The sequence below is a fragment of the Diabrotica undecimpunctata genome, chromosome 1, assembly GCF_040954645.1.
Source record: "Diabrotica undecimpunctata isolate CICGRU chromosome 1, icDiaUnde3, whole genome shotgun sequence".
NCBI classification, from domain to species: domain Eukaryota; kingdom Metazoa; phylum Arthropoda; class Insecta; order Coleoptera; family Chrysomelidae; genus Diabrotica; species Diabrotica undecimpunctata.
The window spans coordinates 199,136,811-199,157,713 of NC_092803.1; the positions used below are offsets into that span (position 1 = coordinate 199,136,811).

Consider the following 20,903-nt stretch of genomic DNA (forward strand, 5'->3'; position numbering starts at 1 on the left):
TTACGGATTACGGCATAAAAATCGACCCTTTCACAGAAATATCTTTCAAATGTGCAAGATTGGCCAGAGATACCAAGCGAAGGCAGCTTCAAAGTGTGTGTTCAAGACAAAAGAAAACTCAGTTCAAAAGCATTATTCACCGAAGAAAACTAATCCGAAAGAACGATTTCCGAAGTGGAAATTGAAACGTCAATAAACTTACCTTTAATTGTGGCTTATTTCCATTTAAATAGTAATTATCTACTTATAATGTCTGTTTCCCCGTCAGTAAACATCCCCACGTTGTATACAGTCACAAGCTGATGAAATATACCATAAATATATAAAAATTTACTGTTAGAAAAAAGTAAAATATTACAAAATCTTGACGTTCAAGTAAATACTAATACAAATTAATTCATTTACCTGTTTTGAAACCACACTTGGACTACCCTCATGTCTAACCCTGTATCTTGACTAAGTTGTTCCCTAACGTGTCTGGCAGGTTTTGGACTATTGTTATACGCCGTCTTCAACGTTTCCAATTGTTTTGCAGTTATTGTCGTTCTCGGCCGTTTATTCGGTTGGTCTCCGTCCAAACATTCCGCAGCTATTCAAACAAAAACAGAAGCTTTATCAATAAATGGTAGATGGAAAAAACGGTTAGGGTACAGTTGTTTACATCAGTAGATACTGTACTTTAGTACAGTAATTAAAATCTGAATTGTTAGTAAGAGAAAAAGAAGCATACATGGGTAGGTGTATGGTGGCACTCTTCTTGGACATCAAAAATGCATTCAACAACGCAAGCTTGGGGGAAAATCATCAGTCCTATAGAAGACATGGAAATATCCCCATACTTCCATAGCTTGGTGAGAGATTATTTTACAGACAGGATCATTTATATAACTAAAGATGACACAATAAAGACATCTGCGGGAGTGCCACAGGGCTCGGTTCTAGGTCTGCTGCTCTAGGATTTACTCTATAATGACATATTGCAGTTAAACCTATGAGAGGGAGTACATGATATTGCTTACGCAGACCATCTACTAGTGAAGCACTTCGAGAATAGGCCCATAATGGATAGCGCAAACACAGCCTTTGAACTAGTTAGGGTGTGGCTATAGGAGAGAGAACTGACGTTAGCTACACAGAAGGCGAAGGCCATAATATTAAGGGGCTAAGAGCAAGGGAACATATATCTCTCACTTTGGCAGGAGAAATAATCATACTAATATATACTGCGAAAAAATCCGATTAAAGAACAGCAGCGCTAACAAAGATCATGTCAAACATATGAGGTCCGGGGACAGGTAGAAGGAGAATTCTCATGGAAATGGTCCACTCCACCATACTATACGCTGCACCAATATGGTAGGAAGTAATGCATAAACAAAAATACAGAAGTATTCTGATGAAAGCTCAGAGAAAGGCTCTGCTGAGGATCGTCTGCGCATGTAAGACGACTTCGACAGTTGCCATAAATCACGTACAGTATGAGTTAAAACGCAACAAAGCAGAGATGAGAGGTGTGACCAACGCGAAATGGCAAGAAGAGTGAACGAACATAGGGCTGAATGGACAAGAATACCCATACCGGACATGAGACATTGGGTAGGACACGGCCATAGGGAGAGTTATTACTTCTTCGCACAGTTTCTTATGGGGAATGGCTCTTTTAGAGTCTAGCTTGTAAGGATAGGGAAGCAAGAAGACGGCAACTGCGTTAACTGCGGGGTAAAGATACGGTCGAACACTGTGTGTTCGATTTTAAAAGGTTTAGGAATGAGCGGGCGGAACTATACGAATGGGTGGGAGAAGTTAGAGCGAATAACGTAATAGAAGTGGAGGGAATATACTACATAACTGCTAGTAATAATATTCTTAAAATCAGACGTTATCCAAAGCATATCTTTAAGGCTTATGCTGGGTGCCTTCCATTCTACCATTCTAATTCAGTGTTGTCACAGACATGTATTAGATTATGAAACTATGGAATTAATTAGCACAAATATTAAATAAATCAAACTTTCTGCCAATGTTCAGCTCCAGCTCTCAGAAAAAGAAGAGATACAGGTAGTGATAAAAGGACTACGAATTAGTCATACGACAAGGCACAAGCACTTATTGACCAAATATAAATAAATATAAAAAATACTAAGCATTTACTAGCATATATGAATTATTTGTTTATTGTCACAAATCTGTCGTTTACATATCTTAAATGTGAATTTGAAGAATACCTATTATAAAAACTCACCTTTGTTCTTAGCCGCTTCGTAATCTGGCTTACACACTAATTTCCTATCCTCCATGAGGTAAAATTCGTCCCCGGTGTTGAGTTGTCTCGCACACATGATGCAGGCGAAGCACTGAAGATGGTAGACGTTGTCCTGTGCCCTTCGGACGACTTGCGTTGGCGGGATCCCCAGCTCGCAGCTCGCACACTTCGTGCCGAATCGTCTGCACCCACAGCACGCGACACATACACAAGCTGCATTGTTACATCTGAACTACTCTACTTACTAAACTTACTACAGGATTTGGGCATGGGGTTGTGGAAATAATGCATATATATTATGATCCAAATGTGTTACGAATTTGTCAGATTCTGAATAAAAGTAATATTAGTTATATTAAATAATAATAGCTATTTATTGGCGAACTATGCTTTCCATAAATACGACAAAGGAAAAAAATCGTGAACACAGGCTTGTACATTGTTAAAATGTAACTGTTTTTATCTGATATATTTATTTAACGCAAGAAAAAAGAGACAAAGTACGAAATTGGGTATATAACATTTATGTTTGTGTTTATTTTGCTTTTACAAATATTGATATTGATAAATAAGAGTAACATTCTTAAAAACATACTATCAAAAAAGCACACTTTTTTTTACTTTTTTGTTTTTTCCTTTTGCATATAAGCACACTCAGTACTTCGATTTGGGCATGCTTTTATTAGCTCAAAGGTACTTTTCGGAATTAAATCACGTTTTTCTTTCAAGCTGGTAAGCTGGTGCTTACTTTATTTTTTTTTCTTGTGTTTTCATTATCCCAAACTTGTTTAATTGAATTTAGATCTGGTGAATGTGCTGAATATTCAAAAATCTTGATATCGACTTCTCAAAGATAATTCAAAACAGTTACTGCAGTATGGCTAGAGGCAAAAGGGTCAATACTATTATTGACCCTCAGCCGTAAGACTCCGTTTCAACAATGTTACACTAAGCATATCTTTCTTCAGATCATCTTTATACTTTGCCCTTCTCGATATCTGTCCTAAGCCAAAACCTCGACTGTTTTGTAAAGAGTACTTGGTTCCAAATCCTGTCACTTGTTGCAAGCTAGGCATCTATGAACTTATTTCAGTCATAAAAGGTCTCTTTCGGATGAATTTGATGTCGACAATCACCTCAAATAGTCCTTAAAGCTTAGTTATCACATTGGAAGATATCAATGACATTGAAAAAGTGCCCTACAAGCATACATACAGGATATTTAAATATCCTATGGGTTTCATACACCTGTTTTAGAGCCATCAAATACTTAGCATTGACCTTAAAATCTTAATATGACCCTGAAACTTGTCAGTCACATTCAAAGAGTGTTCTATGCATCTCGAATATACGTTTTGGGGATAATAATCACTTGGTGTAGTCCTTACATCGTAGTTAAGCCTGTGAAACGTGTCAATGACATTAAAATAATCAGATATGAATGTCGGACGTATATTCATTTTCTAGCTAAGAGTCACTTGACCTAGTACTTGAGGTCTAGTTACGACATCGTTTGTTAATTACATTAAAAGAGTGTACCTACATGTCACCTATACTCGTTTTGGAGGTAACAATCGCTTGACCTAGTCGTGGAAGCCTAGTTATGACCTTGGAAGATATCAATGACATTGAAAGAGTACGAAAAAACAGACATAATTGATCTAGATTAAGTTATAGGTACCTATACAAAGCTATATTCCTGGGGTATTCTTAGGCAAGACTTGTGTGAATATGTTGCAGAAATGACAATACTTAGATGGATGATATCGTCCTGATAGGTGTCAACATTCTTGAATTGAAAGATATGTTAAATTGAGAGATATAAAACAAAATTGGTAAGCGTAGAAGAATATCAATATTTAGGACACACTATTAAAATAGACAAAGAAAAAAAGACAGTCGAAATACGACGAAAAATGACACTAGGTTGGGCAGCATTCGGGAAAATGAAGTAGGTATATACTTAATTATATCCCTATAAATATGAAGAGGAAAGTTTACGATGCCTCTATATTATCAATAGCAACTTATGGCTTAGAAACGATGTCTATAACAAGCCTACAAATCAGTTAAGAGTTATACAGAGAGCAATAGAACCGACAACGCTTGGGTATTAGTCTTAAGACAGGAAAACAAATCCGCCAAAGAACCAAAATTGCAGATGTATTAGAACGTATTGCTAAACTGAAATGGCAATGGATAGAACAAATAGCTCCAAAACGTCAAACAGATGGACAACTAAAGTGGCGCAATGAAGGCCAAAGAGACAAAACGCTTGATGACATCAAAAACTATGTAAGAGATAAATGTTTTAAATAGCAATGGACAGGAGGGCACGGAGAAATATGAAAGAGGCCTATGTTCAGCAGTAGACAGAAAGTGGCTAAAGAAAAAGAAGAAGAAGAAGAAGGTGGATGAGTGGGGTGACAAGAAAGGATAAAGGTTAAGCTGAGGGAGGGAGCACAATAATAATCATTCAATATAAACAATTGCTTAGTATTAAGTTCCAGAAAGGAGAAGAAAAGACTAAAGAATAACTGGTGGGTAAAACTTAATTAAGTAGTAAGTTAAGTAAGGTGGCTAAAAAACGTAATTAGAAAAGCCTATATTATTAAATAATAACTCATTTGAATCACAATATATAAAATAGTTTATCAGCTAATTGATTAAAATTTTGTATTAAAAACTGCTCATTGTATCGTTAATTTTTTTATAAAATAATTAAAACTTTTTGAATTCTATACAGATGCGTATTATTGGTTGCCTATACTCAGCCACTAAGCTTCAATGAATAATAAACTGTTGCTTTTAAATGTATAATATATTATATATTAATGACCTTTAAATCTAAATTCTTAAATAATTATTAGAAAAAATGTATGCTATATATTTGTATTAATTTTTATATGTGTAGGTTTCCATATTTACTTTTATTATGTGGACATAAGTAAAATAGATCTTTGATTATATTTTTTGATTTATTTCTATCGTTTTAACTGTAATTTTTCCTATATTGAAGCTGTGTATTCGTTGACTTTTGGTTATATTATAATATAAATAAACATAATTCATAATATTATTTTAAGATCCATAGAAGAATATTTTATTAATATATATTTTACAAATATCTTAATTTTGGTGCCCTCTACAGGACAAAAGCAAAACGTTCGAAATTATTTGTCAATAAAGTCGTTGGATGGCGATAGCGAATAGTCCTATGGAATTTTTGTAAATGATTTCTGAAAACAGGAAGGACTTTTTCAAATTTTCTTCCTTTCGTTTATATGTCGGCGTCGCTTCCATTCTGTTTTATATTCTTTTAGTTCCTCATTAATAGAACTGATCTTTAGTTATTCCTCAACATCCTCCTGTGCCTGTCTACCTAGTATTGTAATGCCTTCTACAAACTTCTAGGTATATTGTACCTAAGTACTCTTGTAACGAATTTTTTCCATGGTGGAACTCTTTTTGTTTCATTTTGAGCTGTTCTATATATCTCTGTTTTTTGTGTCTTATTTTGAAAGCACTTGTGATACGCCTATTTCTTTTCAATTACTTAATTAATTTTTCCCATTTTGTTTCAATTGTCGTAATTCTTTCCAGATTCTTTTTCTTACCTGGTGCCTCATAAACTGTTTTTTCAGTACATGATCTCAAATCTCCCATCCTCTACTTGCGTTTGCAGCTTTTAATATATAGTTTAATATCGACGTCCATCCACGAACATCTAATGTGAATCTACGACGTCTTATCGTGAAATTAAGCTCATAATCACACCGCGAGATTGAGTGAAATTGAGATAAATTTAAAAATCGTTACAATGCAATTCTTAAGGATAGCTTCATCAATAATAAGTAAGATAAATTAAAATAGTTTCTGATATACCCTTATTACATACTGAATAAACACATAGGTACCTTCCTGTGAAACATGTTGCATAAACTAACTCACTTTGGGAAAAGGGTATTTAGACAAAGTTCATTTCAAATTATCTTGGCATTTTATGGTTTCTAACTACCACAAACTAACTAAGGAGTAGTGAAGACGAACCGTTTATAAATGCACCACTTCATTAAGATTTGAGAGGCTTCCTTGTGGTTATTTCAATTACTTCTCAAATTACACTGAAACCAAGTGTAACAGGGAGGTTTCTCTTAGAACAATATTATTCTTAGTTTATAGATAAGATATTATTTGATATTTCTCATTGTGGACAATTAAACTTCATGCATAATTACTTAATAAAATTTGAAACAAATAATTAGCATTTATCGCAGCCATTTTCTAGTGGAAAATCGGATATGCGATGGAAGAATTTTCAGATCACCTTGAAAAGTAAAAACATCTAAACATCAGCGAATAAAATTCATATTAAATTTGCCTCGGGTCGATTTTTGGATGTGAACAAAAGGTCATCGATAATAAAATTGACTGTAGTTGATTAGTTTACATAATTAATTAAAAAACATAAACCAGTAACCTAGTTCGGTGGCTTTTAATCGACTTTTTTGCTCCTACAGACTTAATCAAGAAATTAAGTAACTATATATTTTTTCCAATTTTGGATGAGTAGTTGTTGTCAAGAAATCAGGAGGCGTAGCTCAGATAGTAAAGTCAAAGAATATAGAGCGTCTATATTCTTTGGTAAAGTGATCGATTGGTACCCCAGAGGTAATATAGACGCTTACGTGTCTATATTCTTTGGTACCAGGATCGATTCCTAGTGCTGCCAAGTGCCAACTCTATTTTATCGTTAATTGAATAACCCAATTTGAGTTCTTTAATCAACGATTTTATTTATTACATTGTAGAATTATTACAATAAAAAATAAACTAGGTCAGGTGTCTGTTATCTATGTGTATTTCGTATCAAGGAGCGTAGCCCAGATGATAGAGCGCTCGCTTAGCATACGAGAGGTACCAGGATCGATACCCAGCATCTCCAAATATTTTTTTTATTAATTTACAGAATTGATAAATTAAAACCTAAATTGGATCATTTTTCCTGTTATCAATAAGCACCGCGTATCAGGGGGCGTAGCTCAGATGGTAGAGCGCTCGCTTAGCATGCGAGAGGTACCGGGATCGATGCCCGGCGCCTCCAAATCCCTTTTGTTTATTACTTTGCAGAATTGATAAAATCATTTATCAATTATTATCAACGAGAAGAAATTATTATCAACTTGGATACAGAGGGGATTATTAAGCACCTCCAAATCATTCCTTTTTATTGAATAATTTATAGAATTTATCAAATATAAGTTGTAACAAAATTTTGTTTTTTTATTTGGTACTTTACATAATTACAGAGAAACAAACTATAATCTTTCTGGTTATTTGAATATTATTGGTTGATTATTGAGTGTTTGATTATTTCCTATTACATATTTTTATAATACTATAAGTTTGTTTTTATCTTTATTAATAATGTTGTGTATGAATTTTACGCAGTTATTTTTGAAATAATTCCATCTCTCAATCAACTTGTTTCTCCGCCTTTCCACTTTGTATCTTGTATTTCAAGGTTTCATATTTCCTCATTACTTTTTCCTGTTGCTTCATTTTTTCTTTGCTTAGAATCGTTTTTATGCTTTATATACGGGTGCAAAATTAACCGGACACTCGGATTTTTTTTGGTTGGTGTTTAGATCAAAACTTGTTTAATTTGTTTGAATTGAATTTTATGCCTTATTATCGATAACGTTTTTTTCTTGTTTGAACCTGTTTAGATGTTTTGCGCGAACAACACTTTTACACATATGTTTTGTTATGAGTGTAAAATAGTATTAATTTCAGTTTATTGTGGTACTGTACCTGATTATAAGTTCGGCTGTAGGTTTTTGTATTATCTCCTGTTTAAAACTTGCATTAAAAAAATTATGACACCAGAAGAAGTAGTACTAGCAGTTGCTTTACGAGATGAAGGTAGAGCATTCGTTACACCGCAAATGCTTTAGGAATATCTCGAAGTACAGTGTTAGATGAAATACGAAGATTTCGGGAAACAGGACAATACACCAGGAGGCCAGGTCAAGGTAGACGAAGAACAACAATTATCAGCACCAGTACTTGTTCAACGATAAAATGATGTCCATAGAAGTACAGTATCCGTTCATACCGTTCGAAGACGTTTAAATAAATATGGATTAAGGTCCAGAATACTTGTCATGGGACCTCTATTAATAGCAGATCATCAAAGGCACCGTTTACACTTTGCTCGCGAACATCTTATTTGGGATGTTGACGATTGAGTGCTGTGCTTTTTACGGATTAATAAAGATACTCACCAAATCGGCGACCTAGGATATGGAGAAAAGCTGTTGAACGTTATCAGCAATGTTGTTTTACTCTGATAGTTCAATTTGGTGGAGGTGGTATAATGGTGTGGCAGGCATTTCCCTAGAGGCTCATACAGAATTTGTTACAATTTAAGGGGGCAATGTGAATGCTCAACGGTATATTCAGTAATGTTTGTAAGATCATGTAGTGCCATTTGCGCCTGTTGTTGGAGAAAACTTTCGTTTGATGCAAAATAATGCTCGTATCTTTATAAATAATTTCTAATCCTGGAAGAGAAGATTGAAAGTAGTTTAAAATCTTCTTTGGGGTCGCCCTCTTTATCCATAATTACAGTGATGGTATTGTTTCATGATGTTAGGAGTTTTTCAGTTTATTAACTTTTAAATCGATTGAATAGGACTTAAAGAGCTTGCATTTTTTCTACTCCAACACTTTTAACCACAAAGCCATCTTCTCCTATGTCTCTGATTGTTTCACTTTCCTTAAGGACATTTCAACTAGTAATGTAATTTTTGGTATATCTTTTGAACCCTGATTTCAAACTACTGCAATATTTGTTCCGGTATTGTTAGTGGTATATTTTTTGCATGGCAATTCGTAGAAATCTTTCACTATATGGGTTATTTTTTCTTTATCTGTCACTATATCTTTCGGATGACGAAGTTTATGAATATCTTTTGTTCGTCCTGCCAGATTTCCTTTCAATGCTTCTAAGCTTTTATTTCATTCGCTTTTTTTTTTAAATCGGTTCTGTATTTTATTTTCGTACAATTTTCTTTATCCCTTTTGATATGTATTTGCTCATTTGCCTATATTTTGTTGTGTCTTTTCGTTCAAGTCTTCTTCGTTTTTTAATTAGCACCAGAACTGGAAAGAATTGGAAAGAAAACATGCGACTCATGAGTAATTTAAAAAGCAATGTAGCAAGTATGTTGAAAAGAAATTACCTTGATGGAACTAAGGGGTTCCATTAGGGAACCCTAATTATTATAATACTAGGGAAGACATATGACACATTGTCTGATGATATGGATTATGTATATCGCCAGCTACGACAAAGAACAGGAGTGGCTGATGCAGTAGAGAGAGTAGCAACACTGAAATGGAACTGGGCAGGTCACGTGGCTCGAATGACAGATAATAGATGGACAAAGCGGATACTGGAATGGAGACCAAGAGATGATGCCTACCGAAGCAGAGGTCGTCCACCAACACGTTGGACTGACGATCTAAAACGTTGTCATAGGAATTGGATGCAAGAGGCACAAGATCGAAATAGATGGAAAAATATGAGGGAGATCTATGTCCAGCAGTGGATAAGCGAAGATTGAATGATGATGATGGATTATGTAGGCTTGGGGCAACTTTAGTTTGTGGCTTATTCGTATAGACCTGCAACTTTAAAAAACTCCACAAGAAAGATTCTAACAGAGACAAGTCGCACTATTTCGGTGGCCAGTTTAATGACCTCTACGTGAGATGACCATCCCCTTAAGTCGCTCTTGCAGAATGTCTAATGTGGAATGAGCTGCGTGGTATATACCGCCGTTCTGCTAAAACCACATGTTGTTGGTGTCCATATCATTCAATTTGGGTCAAAAAGTTGCTAATCATCGACTTACAGCGCTCGTCGTTAACAGCGATGCTCTGATCGACGACATTTCCAAAGAAATATGGATGAATAGGGTCACCAGTACAAGAATGACAATGAAAGAAATCAAAAAAAAAGCCGTTTTTTGGTAATAAACCTTTCTATTTTTTCTTAATTGATTTTATATCACAGTTTATCTTAATGATTTTAAATGATGCATTTATAAACGATAAATCTCTGTTAAGTTAGAGTTAGATCTGATACTTACTTGAAAAAATCATCTTTACAAAAGAGTTGTCCGTTCCTAGCAAAGCATTTGTCGGTAAGTTGTACTCTGCAGTCACTGCATTGAAGGCATTTGGCGTGCCACGTCCTGTCTGCGACCTTTAGAATAAATCTGTCCAAAATCAGCTCATGACATCCTCCGCATTTTGGGATTGTAGCTGCAACAAACAATAACAGTTTGTATTAAGTACTTACTAATATACTATCTAAATTTATAGAAAATGGCTTCTTCAGCATTATGTATTAAAATATGCAGTAATAAAGCCATTACAAAAAAGCATGTCATATTACTATGATGTGCTAAAGGATAGTGTTATGTTAGCCGCCGGTCACCGCCCTGGGACCTTCCCGAAGATTTGAGCTTCGACAGGTATATTTCCAAACCCTTCGCCGCTACTGGTAAAGGCTTCAAAACTGTTTCCGATGAATCGAAAAACGACTATCGAAGGAAAAAAACAGGTCCACATTCTTCTAGCAAAATTGAGGGAACTCTATCCCATATCAGTTGGCCCATCTATGGAAATTGCAGTTTGTCGATTACCATAAACAAATTATACTCTGCTTGTTTCTATAAGTCTCCATATGAATTAATACGGCATTTTTATTAATATTTATTAAAAACATTACCCTTATGGCTTTTTATTTATTTTCAGCATTAAAAAACGGGTGTGGCAGTCCAGTGGGACTGCCGGTGGAAGTTACACTTCTATACGCGCATTCGTCGTTACAAATTTATTTGGGAGTCAATCTGCACAATCATTACCTATGTAATTCTATAGGTACGACATAGCAGAAAGAGAAACAGAATTAATAACAACTTACTAACAATGAAGGATTAAATAAATATTTTGATGAAAATGTATATTTTTATTTTCATATATGTATGAAAGGAGTTGACTGCAAAATTTTTTTTACACATACTCTGCAGTAAAATTCATTGTTTATTTTGTTACAATATAATAATACAATACAAATTAAACTGCAATGTTCATAAGTATTTAAAAATGACAATAATATACATAAAAAAATACACTACAATACAGTGCAACATAATTCCATATAATAATACAATACAAATTAAAATGCAATATTCATAAGTATTTAAAAATGACAATAATGTAATAATATTAATAAAAAAGTCCTCCCCGACTAGGTATCGAACCCCGGTCTCCCGCGTGACAGGCGGGGATACTGACTACTATACTACCGAGGACATGACACAAACCTATTTCAAAATTGACAGTTCTGGATCATACAGTGATTTATTGAGATTATTATTTTGAAATAAAAAAGGACTAATATAATTATGAACATTTAATAAATAATACAAAACATATCACATAAATAATAATATTACTAAATATTTTATTATATGTATAATATTATATGTATATATATCTTTATATATTATATATAATATTAAATTATATAGGTAAAAGGAATATTTTTATATTCGAGAGGGGAAGAAAGAGACAATATATCTTCTGTCTCTCTCTTACTCATTATCTTACATATGTAATGATTTCACAGATTCACTCCCATACAAATTTCCAACGTGAAGCGTGCGTATAGAAGTATAACTTCAAAAAAATTTCACTAAACCCTGGCTATGCATTCACTTATGTCAACATACGTTGATTTTTTCATAATTATGTTAAATCCAGAGGTAGCTATGGAAAAATGACATCAAAACAATAATATTGTCAGTTAACGTCAAACGTATTTTGTAGTATTGCACAGTTTTTTGCCGTTTGTGGATTGTACAATGGGTCGAGGTAAAATTACCGATGGGAAAATTTATTCAATCATTATTAGACTTTTTTAAATCTGGATAATCTAACTTTATCCAATTTTAAAAAAGAAAGAAGAAAATTCAATTTTAAGATGAACTGAAACCGAAGATGACCTGTTACACACTATAAAATAAGGAAAAGTTTTTGTATTTCATGGTGTTTCAGTATAGTTTTCTAGTTCCATACGTAAGGTTACAGCATCTGTAAAGTTATGTGCAAACCATTTTGATTCATAAATACAAGAAAACATGTATTTAGGTGTATAAAACTGAGCTGTTTCCCTTTGCCGAACCATTTTTAGGTTAGGAATCGTGGTTTATTTACATAAAGTGCAAGTTTCCCATTTTGTACCACGCCGAGTTGCTTAAATTGTACCGGTACAATTTTAGATACCATTAGGTATTTAAGACCTATTTATTTTCAAAAATAAATAAATAACACACACCGTTCTTGCGTGTTTTGCGTGTTTTAGATGCCCAAAGGAAAATATGGGACTTATATTGTGGACGAGATGAGCTGGGCTCTTCAAACATTCCGTATTGGAGACATGGGATTAAATGAATGCTTCAGGATCATTCACCACCCTCTGGCTGAAAATTGTCATTCTGTACAACTCCAGGTTGATAATATCCTGAATGAAAGGATGTTTGCTGATCAGATTCTACATTGTTAAAAAAATAATTTCCATTTTCCTCTGTGTGTAGATCTTCGGGTGCTCTGTGATTTTCATCTGGTAATGCAATATTACTTAATTCTGTACTTGCTACTTCAGTCTCAACTTGTCCATCAGATTCTTCTTTGTTGATAGCTGGAGAGCTACTTACTGGTATATCATCAACGAGGCCATTATGGTCACTATCTTGGTGTTCTTCAGGTGGATCTTGTTCAGGCTGATTTTCATGATCGTCCATCTCATGTTCCTGATCTTGTTCCATCTGATCTAAGTCTTCTTTTTCTTCTTTTTTGGCTCCAAACTTATCGAAACCTTTCTTCATTTTTAGTTCCATTTGTTCCAGTTCTTCAGCTACTTGTTTCTTTTTATTTTCAATTGTTTCTTCAACTTTTTTAGAACTATCTTCAAGCATTTTCTTAGTACGCTCTGACATTTTTCGAGGTAAATAGTAAATATGAGGTTTGGCTTTGGTTTTGATAAAGTTCATGCTTGGTTTCTGATTCTGTTCCCAAATAGTATATTCTTTTGTCCTCAACATTTTCATTTCTATTAATTTAATTTCAGCTTGTTTCTTTTTTCGATTTAGAAACAATTCTTGTCTTTCCTTCCTTACCTCTTCTTTCTCTTTTATTTCATGTTCCTCAATTTTTTCTCTACCTCTGCACGTTTCTGTTCTCTTTGTTTAAGTTTTGTTTCCTTCTGTTGAAACTTTTGAAGAGTTCCCAATAAAGCTCCAAACATTCTTTTATTCCTAGCTTTAAATTTTTCATCTCTGTTTTGTGCTTCAAGGGCTTGTTCCCGACTAGGCACTTTCTTTAGCGTCACTATAACTTTACTTATTAAGCCCCGTTGTTTATTGGTTGAACTAACATCATCTTGAACCTTCTCCTTTTAGCAGGAGGCTCCTCATTTTCTGTGAACATCCGTGATTTAACAGGAGTTTTATTACCAGCTCGGCTTTTGTCATCGCCAAGTCTTTTCATAACATTTCTTGGAGGTAATTGTGAAGGATCTCTACCAATTAACCTTTTTATACTTTCGTCCACTCCTTTTAAACTGTTTTTTGCTTCTTCTAGTTCATGCTGTAGATTTCCAAAGGATAAAATTTCTGTTCCAAAATTTCTTTGTTTTGAACAAGATCCACCTGAAGAACACCAAGATAGTGACCATAATGGCCACGTTGATGATATACCAGTAAGTAGCTCTCCAGCTATCAACAAAGAAGAATCTGATGGACAAGTTGAGACTGAAGTAGCAAGTACAGAATTAAGTAATATTGCATTACCAGATGAAAATCACAGAGCACCCAAAGATCCACACACAGAGGAAAATGGAAATTATTCTTTTAACAATGTAGAATCTGATCAGCAAACATCCTTTCATTCATGATATTATCAACCTGGAGTTGTACAGAATGACAATTTTCAGCCAGAGGGTGGTGAATGATCCTGAAACTTATTTAACATAAATTATAGTGTTATAATATTGTAAATAAATGAATGCTGTAGGCAGTATAGAGTCCCTAAGCCTACCTTGCTCCGCCACCTTAAGGGAACCAACATAAAGGCAGATGAAGAAACAAAGGCTTTTGGCCGAGGTAGTGTGTTACCAACAGCAGTGTATTAGAAGGAGCTAGTTGATCACATTGTAAAACTGTAAATGTTGATGTTTGGCCTCACGATCAATGATGTTCGACGGCTTGCGTTTCAAATCGCCGAGAAAAATCAGATACCACATAATTTTCATAAAGAATCCCAAAAGCAGGAAAGAAGTGGTTTTATGTTTTCAAAGCTCTGCATAAGGTCATAATCTCACTAAGAGAACCTTAAGCAACTTTTATGATGCGCGCAAAAAGATTCAATAAAAGGAATGTTTACGTCTTTTTATTATTACGGAATAATATTGATGCAACTCGCATATTTAATGTTGACGAAACGGGTGTCAGCACTGTGCAGAACAAATGTCAAAAGGTTTTCGCACAAAAAGGTAAAAGGTAAGCTAGATCAGTGTCCAGTGGAGAACACGACAGTTGTTTGCTGTGCGAGTGCTTCAGGAATGAACAATGATATGAGGGTTGGTGCTCCACCAGGGAGTTTGGTTGATATATCAGAATCAGACTATATGACTAGTGATATCTTTGTAAAATGGCTCCAGCATTTTATTGATTCTGTAAACCCAATAGCAGAAAAAAAGTTCTTTTGGTACTGTATGGACATTAAACACACTTCAAGAATCTTAAAGCAATTTTACGTGCTATAGATCACGGTGTAATAATGTTACAATTGCCTGGGCATACGACCCAGCGTGCAGCCTTTGGATAGATCATCAAGGAACCACTTACTTCTACAGCAGGAGCTAATGAAGAGTACGAAACAATCTGACCTGAACTACATAGTCCTAAAGAGAGTGTAGCTACGACTACTACACCCACTAGGCCTACTATAAAACTCGTGAAGCAAGTCCAAAACCTAACATTTCAATTGATTCAATTTCTCCGATACCGAAGCCTCATCCAAAATCCAAGAAGGTAACAGCACAAAACGCAATGGTTTTGATGGGAACTCCCTATAAAAATAAATTTGAATTAGCTATAGTGTATTTTTATGTATGAAAGAGTAATAAAACAATAAATTATGTATGCAAATCCCTAAACTGTTGATACGGGTGACTCAATGAAAAACAGATATTTGTCAACAAGTTTACAGAAGTATATAGGAAAACAATTTTAAATTGACTATGATTACCAGGTATAAAGGTTGGAGCAGAATAGAATACAATAGTTGTGAGGTTTACTAATCCCTAAATAAGGTTGCCAGTGTCGGAGTGATGGAGGTTAACAAGTACTAATGAATTTGCAAGAAATGTAAGATGTTTATTTTATTGGTAATATATAACCAATAAAAGTTTAATAAGTACCTACCTATTTGCAAAATAAAGTTTAATTCTTTAGATAAAATAAAACGTTTTATTTTATCTATTTGCAAAATGAAGTTTAATTCTTTGCCTATTTGCAAAATAAAGTTTAATTCTTTAGATAAAATAAAACGTTTTATTTTATCTGAAATGAGTGCATTCCACGAAGTAAGAGTTTCAACAATCAAACATTTAATTCTTTAATTCCAGGAATCTACGACAGTAATTGACTAGATAATTACCTTCTAAACTTATTCCACAGAAAATGTGATAGTGGGTTTTTCCATTTTGTATATAGGAAGGTCCAAGTGGCGTATTCAAAATTCTTAACAGTTCACTAAAAGTAGGTACTTCAGTTGCAAGGTGCAGTTTATTGTGTATACTAGTGTTATGGAAAATTTGGAAGTGCCGTGTAAACGCCGAAAAATTGGTCCTCTAACAGTTAATGAAAAAACATTAATATTTAATTGTTTTAAATCATTTACAGACAAATGTTTATGTGAAAGTGTTGATGAGACCGTTGAGTTAGTTAGCAGTACACTTGGTGTTGGGAAATCTACGATTTACAGAGTTATTAAAGAAGAGAAATGTGGTAGTTTTCAAATGCCACGTAATGCTCCAGGGAAACCAAAATTTCAAATAGAATATCATTTTAAAGAAGGACTTCGACGGAAAATGCATGAATTCTTCTTTAGACAAGAATTTCCAACATTGGATAAAGTTCTTGTCTCAGTTCGAGATGATAAGGATTACCCAGAAATGAGTCGAAGTACGTTATGAAAACTTTTAAAAGAAATAGGCTTCCGCTGGAAAAAGAATCCCAGAAAGTCTATTTTATTAGAAAGAAGCGATATTGTCATATGGAGAAGACATTTTCTAAGAACCATATAGGAAATGAGAAACCAAAAAAGAAAAATATTTTATCTTGATGAAACATGGATCAACGAGGGTCATACACCAAATAAATTTTGGCAGGATGAAACTGTTACAAGTCAAAGGCACGCTTTTGTAAATAACTTATCTACTGGTTTAAACCCACCATCAGGAAAGGGACGCAGGCTGATAATAGTACACATTGGCAGTTCAGACGGTTTTGTTGAAGGTGGTTTATTAACTCTTTGAATCAACTCGTACCGGTGACTACCATGAAGAGATGAACGCTGATGTCTTTCAAGAATGGTTCGAACAAATGATAGATCTGCTTCCTAAGAACTGTGTAATAGTAATGGATAATGCAAGTTATCACTCCAGACTTATAGAAGGACTGCCCACAACCAAGTGGTTAAAAAAAGACTTGCAGAATTGACTAAGTTCAAAAAATATTACGTACCATCCCGGATCTATAAGAAAGGAACTTTATTCGTTGTGTGCCCTTCATAAAGAAAAATTTAAAAAATACGAAATTGATGAAATTGCCAAAAATCGTGGAATGACAGTACTTAGATCCCCACCATATCATTGTGAATTAAACCCGATTGAACTGGTATGGGCACAGATAAAGAGTGAAGTTTCAAGAAAAAATACCACTTTTAAAATTCATGATGTTAAACAGTTGTTTTTGGAGGCCGTAAATAATGTAAAACCTGAAAACTGGGAAAAGGCAGTAAATCACACTATTAAAGAAGAGGAAAAAATGTGGAAGCTGGACAATATTACTGATAAAATGATCAAGCCAGTTATTATAAATCTTGGTTCTGAAAGTTCATCTTCTGAATCTGATTTGGATTTGTAACAAGTAGCTGTAAGTTTTATATTAATATTTTTATTCATCTATTTAACATACCTTAGACGGTTTTAAAAACTCTTTTTCTCTTTTGTAATTTTTAAAAATTAAAAAAAATGTGAATTTTTTAAAACCCTTTTTAATGTAGGCCAGTCAGTTCTAATATAGTGTGTGATAAAAGAGGTCACTTTTGTTTACATACACATAACACTTTATAACATTGAAATAATTCATTTATTTTTTACAATTATTCAAAGTAATTTTTCAATTAATCTTGAGCACGCCCATGGAGTGGTCGGACTACCAGTTAAAATTATGCTAATTACTCTCTCGTTCATAAAAATAAACTATAAACAGCTACAGTTAACGCAGGAACAGATAAAACAACTAAAAATGAAATTGGGGAAGGTTAAAAGTTAAACCGAAATCGTCCAAGATAAAACTAGAAGGTAAAACTAGTCTTAAAAGAATGGTTTCTGTTCAATTTGCGAGGAAAAACTAATTGAAGACATGATCCAATGTACCAAATGCCGTTTATGGAGCCACGAATTTTGTGCAGGAGTCCCACCTGGAACCCAAACATTTTCCTGCTTTGAATGTAAATAAAAATTTGATGTATGTTCAAACTGATTAATTTCTGATATTGGAAAATAAATTGTGTTGAACAAAACATGATTAATGGTATTTACACTAAAATTTATTTTACTATGATCCCTCTATATCGGTTACTGTAGGTGCAATTAAGGAAACGCATGGTACAATAAGGGCAACTAGGTTTCTAAATTGTACCACTTGCAACCTACCAGGAAAACATACGGAAAACATTAAAATCAATGATATCAAGTTCAACAAAAATTATCATGTGAGTGTAAATGTTTATTATTTATCCTAACATGTACATCGTTTAGTTAAATATGATGTATATTATTCAAATTAAAATTCGAAATATGTTAAGTGATACAAAATTGGCAACCCTCCCATAGAATAGAAGAAAGAAGAAATTTTTCAAGGAAAAATCAACTTTTGTGGCTGCGACATATAAGAGTTAAATGCAGGTGAAAATTTTACATTTGCTATAACGAATAAATGCCAGAATGCAGAAAATATGGCCCATGAAGAAGAAGAAGATACGGAGGAATGAATACCATACAACAGACAAAAAAACTAGAATATACGGAGAATATATACAAGTCGACTATACAATAACTCCAATATAGAGTGAGAATACAATACAGTTCTTAAATAAAGCAATTTCTAAATAAAACTTAAGTTTTTTTTAATTGTTATCTGTTTTAGAGAAATTTTTACACGTGGTTAGAATATTTGACGATTTTCTTACAAAAAACTGATTAAACCTTTTATAATTATCACTTATTTGGATAAATATATTTATATTGTTGACTAAAATAAGTAATTGTTCACTAAATAGTCCTTAACGCTTTAGAATACAACAATACTATGTCTCGCATGTTTTTTTTTTTAGATATGAAAGGATTTTATAAAATAATAATAAAAAATACTAACTTACAGAGTAACATATCAGGAATGTCATCTAGAGAAATTGGCGGCACCCTAAACATTTCAATATCCAACCCGTTCTTTTCGTCCCTATTCCCACTAATCATCTTAACTACACTGCCCGCACAGGACAATCCGGAGGACTTTATCGCTACACTAGCACAGAAGCAACTGAAGATCGGACGCGAAATTGCGCCGTCGCAATCCCTTGCAACATTTATCGACCCTTTGTACTTCGTACGCCTACCAGGATGACACGTACTAGATTTGTATAAAAGGAACTTTAATAAAGCGACTAGCCCTTGTTTTTCAGAGCGTGTCGGCGATTGGTGGAGTCGAGGATATGCCCCTCCTTAATTTGTACGCCCTTTAAATAGGGGACTTTTGTGTAACTCGATGATATGATACAGGATTGAATTTCGGGAATCATTTGTTATTCGGCGACGAAAGGGAAAAGGATACTCGGAAAGGGATTGATTTTTATAGTTGCTTGATTTTAGAAATGAGGGTAGTATGCAAAAGTAACCATTTAAAAGTGTCTGTGAAGGTAGGAAAGGTTTTTACAATGTAATGGGTTAAATTGTAATAGTAAAAACAACTTCTGCTTCTCATGTCCTCTTTATTAATGTTGATTTACGACCATTTTTGAAAGTGTTTTTGCTCTACATCAACGCAGAAGAATTTTACTTTTATCCACGATTCCTGTCCAGCTTCTGTTATTTCTCAGTCGTGGCTTTTCCATGTAATAACTTCATTCTTTTCAATTTATGACTCTAATGACTTGAAGATTTTACAGCCAAGATATGTTTTTCATTTTAAACTATAGTCAATCAAGTTCAAATCGACAGGCGACGAATTTATTTTTGTTTTCTATGGGAGGGTTTAGTTCATTCCATTTCAGGTGTTGTTCTTCTTTCATAATTGCTTCTGTACTATTTTTAGTGGTACATAATCTAATTATAAATAGTCTATTTTTTTATTTGTCTGAATATGATGTTGCGACGTTGGGCTAGGGCTGAAGTAGTATCGGAATGTTTAACAGATATAGGGGTGTATTCTGTAACATTTCCGTTAAATTTAAGAGGCCTCTAAAATTTAACTTATAACGGTCCTCTTAAAGTTTTAGGTAACATTGACATTCTGTAAAGAAATATTATAGAGGACCGCTAAAATATATTTTTTAGAGGAATCCTCTAAAAGGTTTTCAATCAGATACGGCAACATAGCACGTTGATCGTGTTTAAACTACTTGTAAGGTAGAAATTGACCAAAAACTGAGTGTCGGAGGCCAAAAACTTAAGAATGAAGAAGAAATTGACAGTCTGCCCGACTTAATTATTTTATTATTATTGAAAATATATTTCATTTTCATTTCAGTTTATTTGTGTTCGCGTTGTATTTGTATTTTCGTTTTAATAAAATTTTATTATGTACTCCACGAACCAGAAAATCTCAAATAAATAAATTATTTCTGTTACTTCACCAATGCAACGACATGTTTGGTTGACTTAAAGCAAAATTGTATCCTTGTCCAGAGGTAATTACTAGTTTCCAGTACCATAAAAGTTTAAAGTTGCTAAAATCTTCAGTTCTTTAGGAATTGCAGATATTCTTTGCTCTTCTTGCGGACTAATCATATCAATAATGATCCTTGCAACATTTTTATTAAATCTAAAAAGTTTTCTAAATGTTGAAGTGGGTAGCTAGAAAGGATTGCTTATATATCGGATTATTCTTTGGAGTAAACTGAATTCAGCTAAACAAAACGAATAAAAAATTTGAATTTCGTTATAGGTGTAACATATGGATTAGTAAACTGAGATTTACCTTTCATTATTATTTAT

At 33.8% G+C, this 20,903-nt stretch overlaps 1 protein-coding gene, 1 non-coding gene and 1 pseudogene across 3 annotated transcripts in view; 1 reads left to right on the plus strand and 2 right to left on the minus strand.

Moving 5' to 3' along the window:
- Positions 1-20,903, minus strand: part of Lim3 (Lim3 homeobox protein) — a 213,845-nt gene that overhangs the window by 14,711 nt on the left and 178,231 nt on the right. Inside the window, exons 1-4 of one of the 2 annotated variants that reach the window (XM_072520975.1) lie at positions 19,070-19,290; positions 10,423-10,597; positions 2,243-2,445; positions 406-589 (exon numbers count right to left, since the gene is read on the minus strand). In XM_072520975.1, the coding sequence (XP_072377076.1) occupies positions 406-589; positions 2,243-2,445; positions 10,423-10,597; positions 19,070-19,166 (659 nt within the window). In that variant the 5' untranslated portion in view covers positions 19,167-19,290. Of the gene's footprint in view, positions 1-405; positions 590-2,242; positions 2,446-10,422; positions 10,598-19,069; positions 19,291-20,903 lie in introns of those variants that run through there. The other variant, XM_072520972.1, reaches the window with a different exon arrangement.
- On the plus strand, positions 7,295-7,367 carry TRNAA-AGC (transfer RNA alanine (anticodon AGC)). Its single transcript has one exon. It is a non-coding gene; the product is annotated as a tRNA-Ala (tRNA).
- Positions 12,804-14,642, minus strand: LOC140442528 (uncharacterized; annotated as a pseudogene).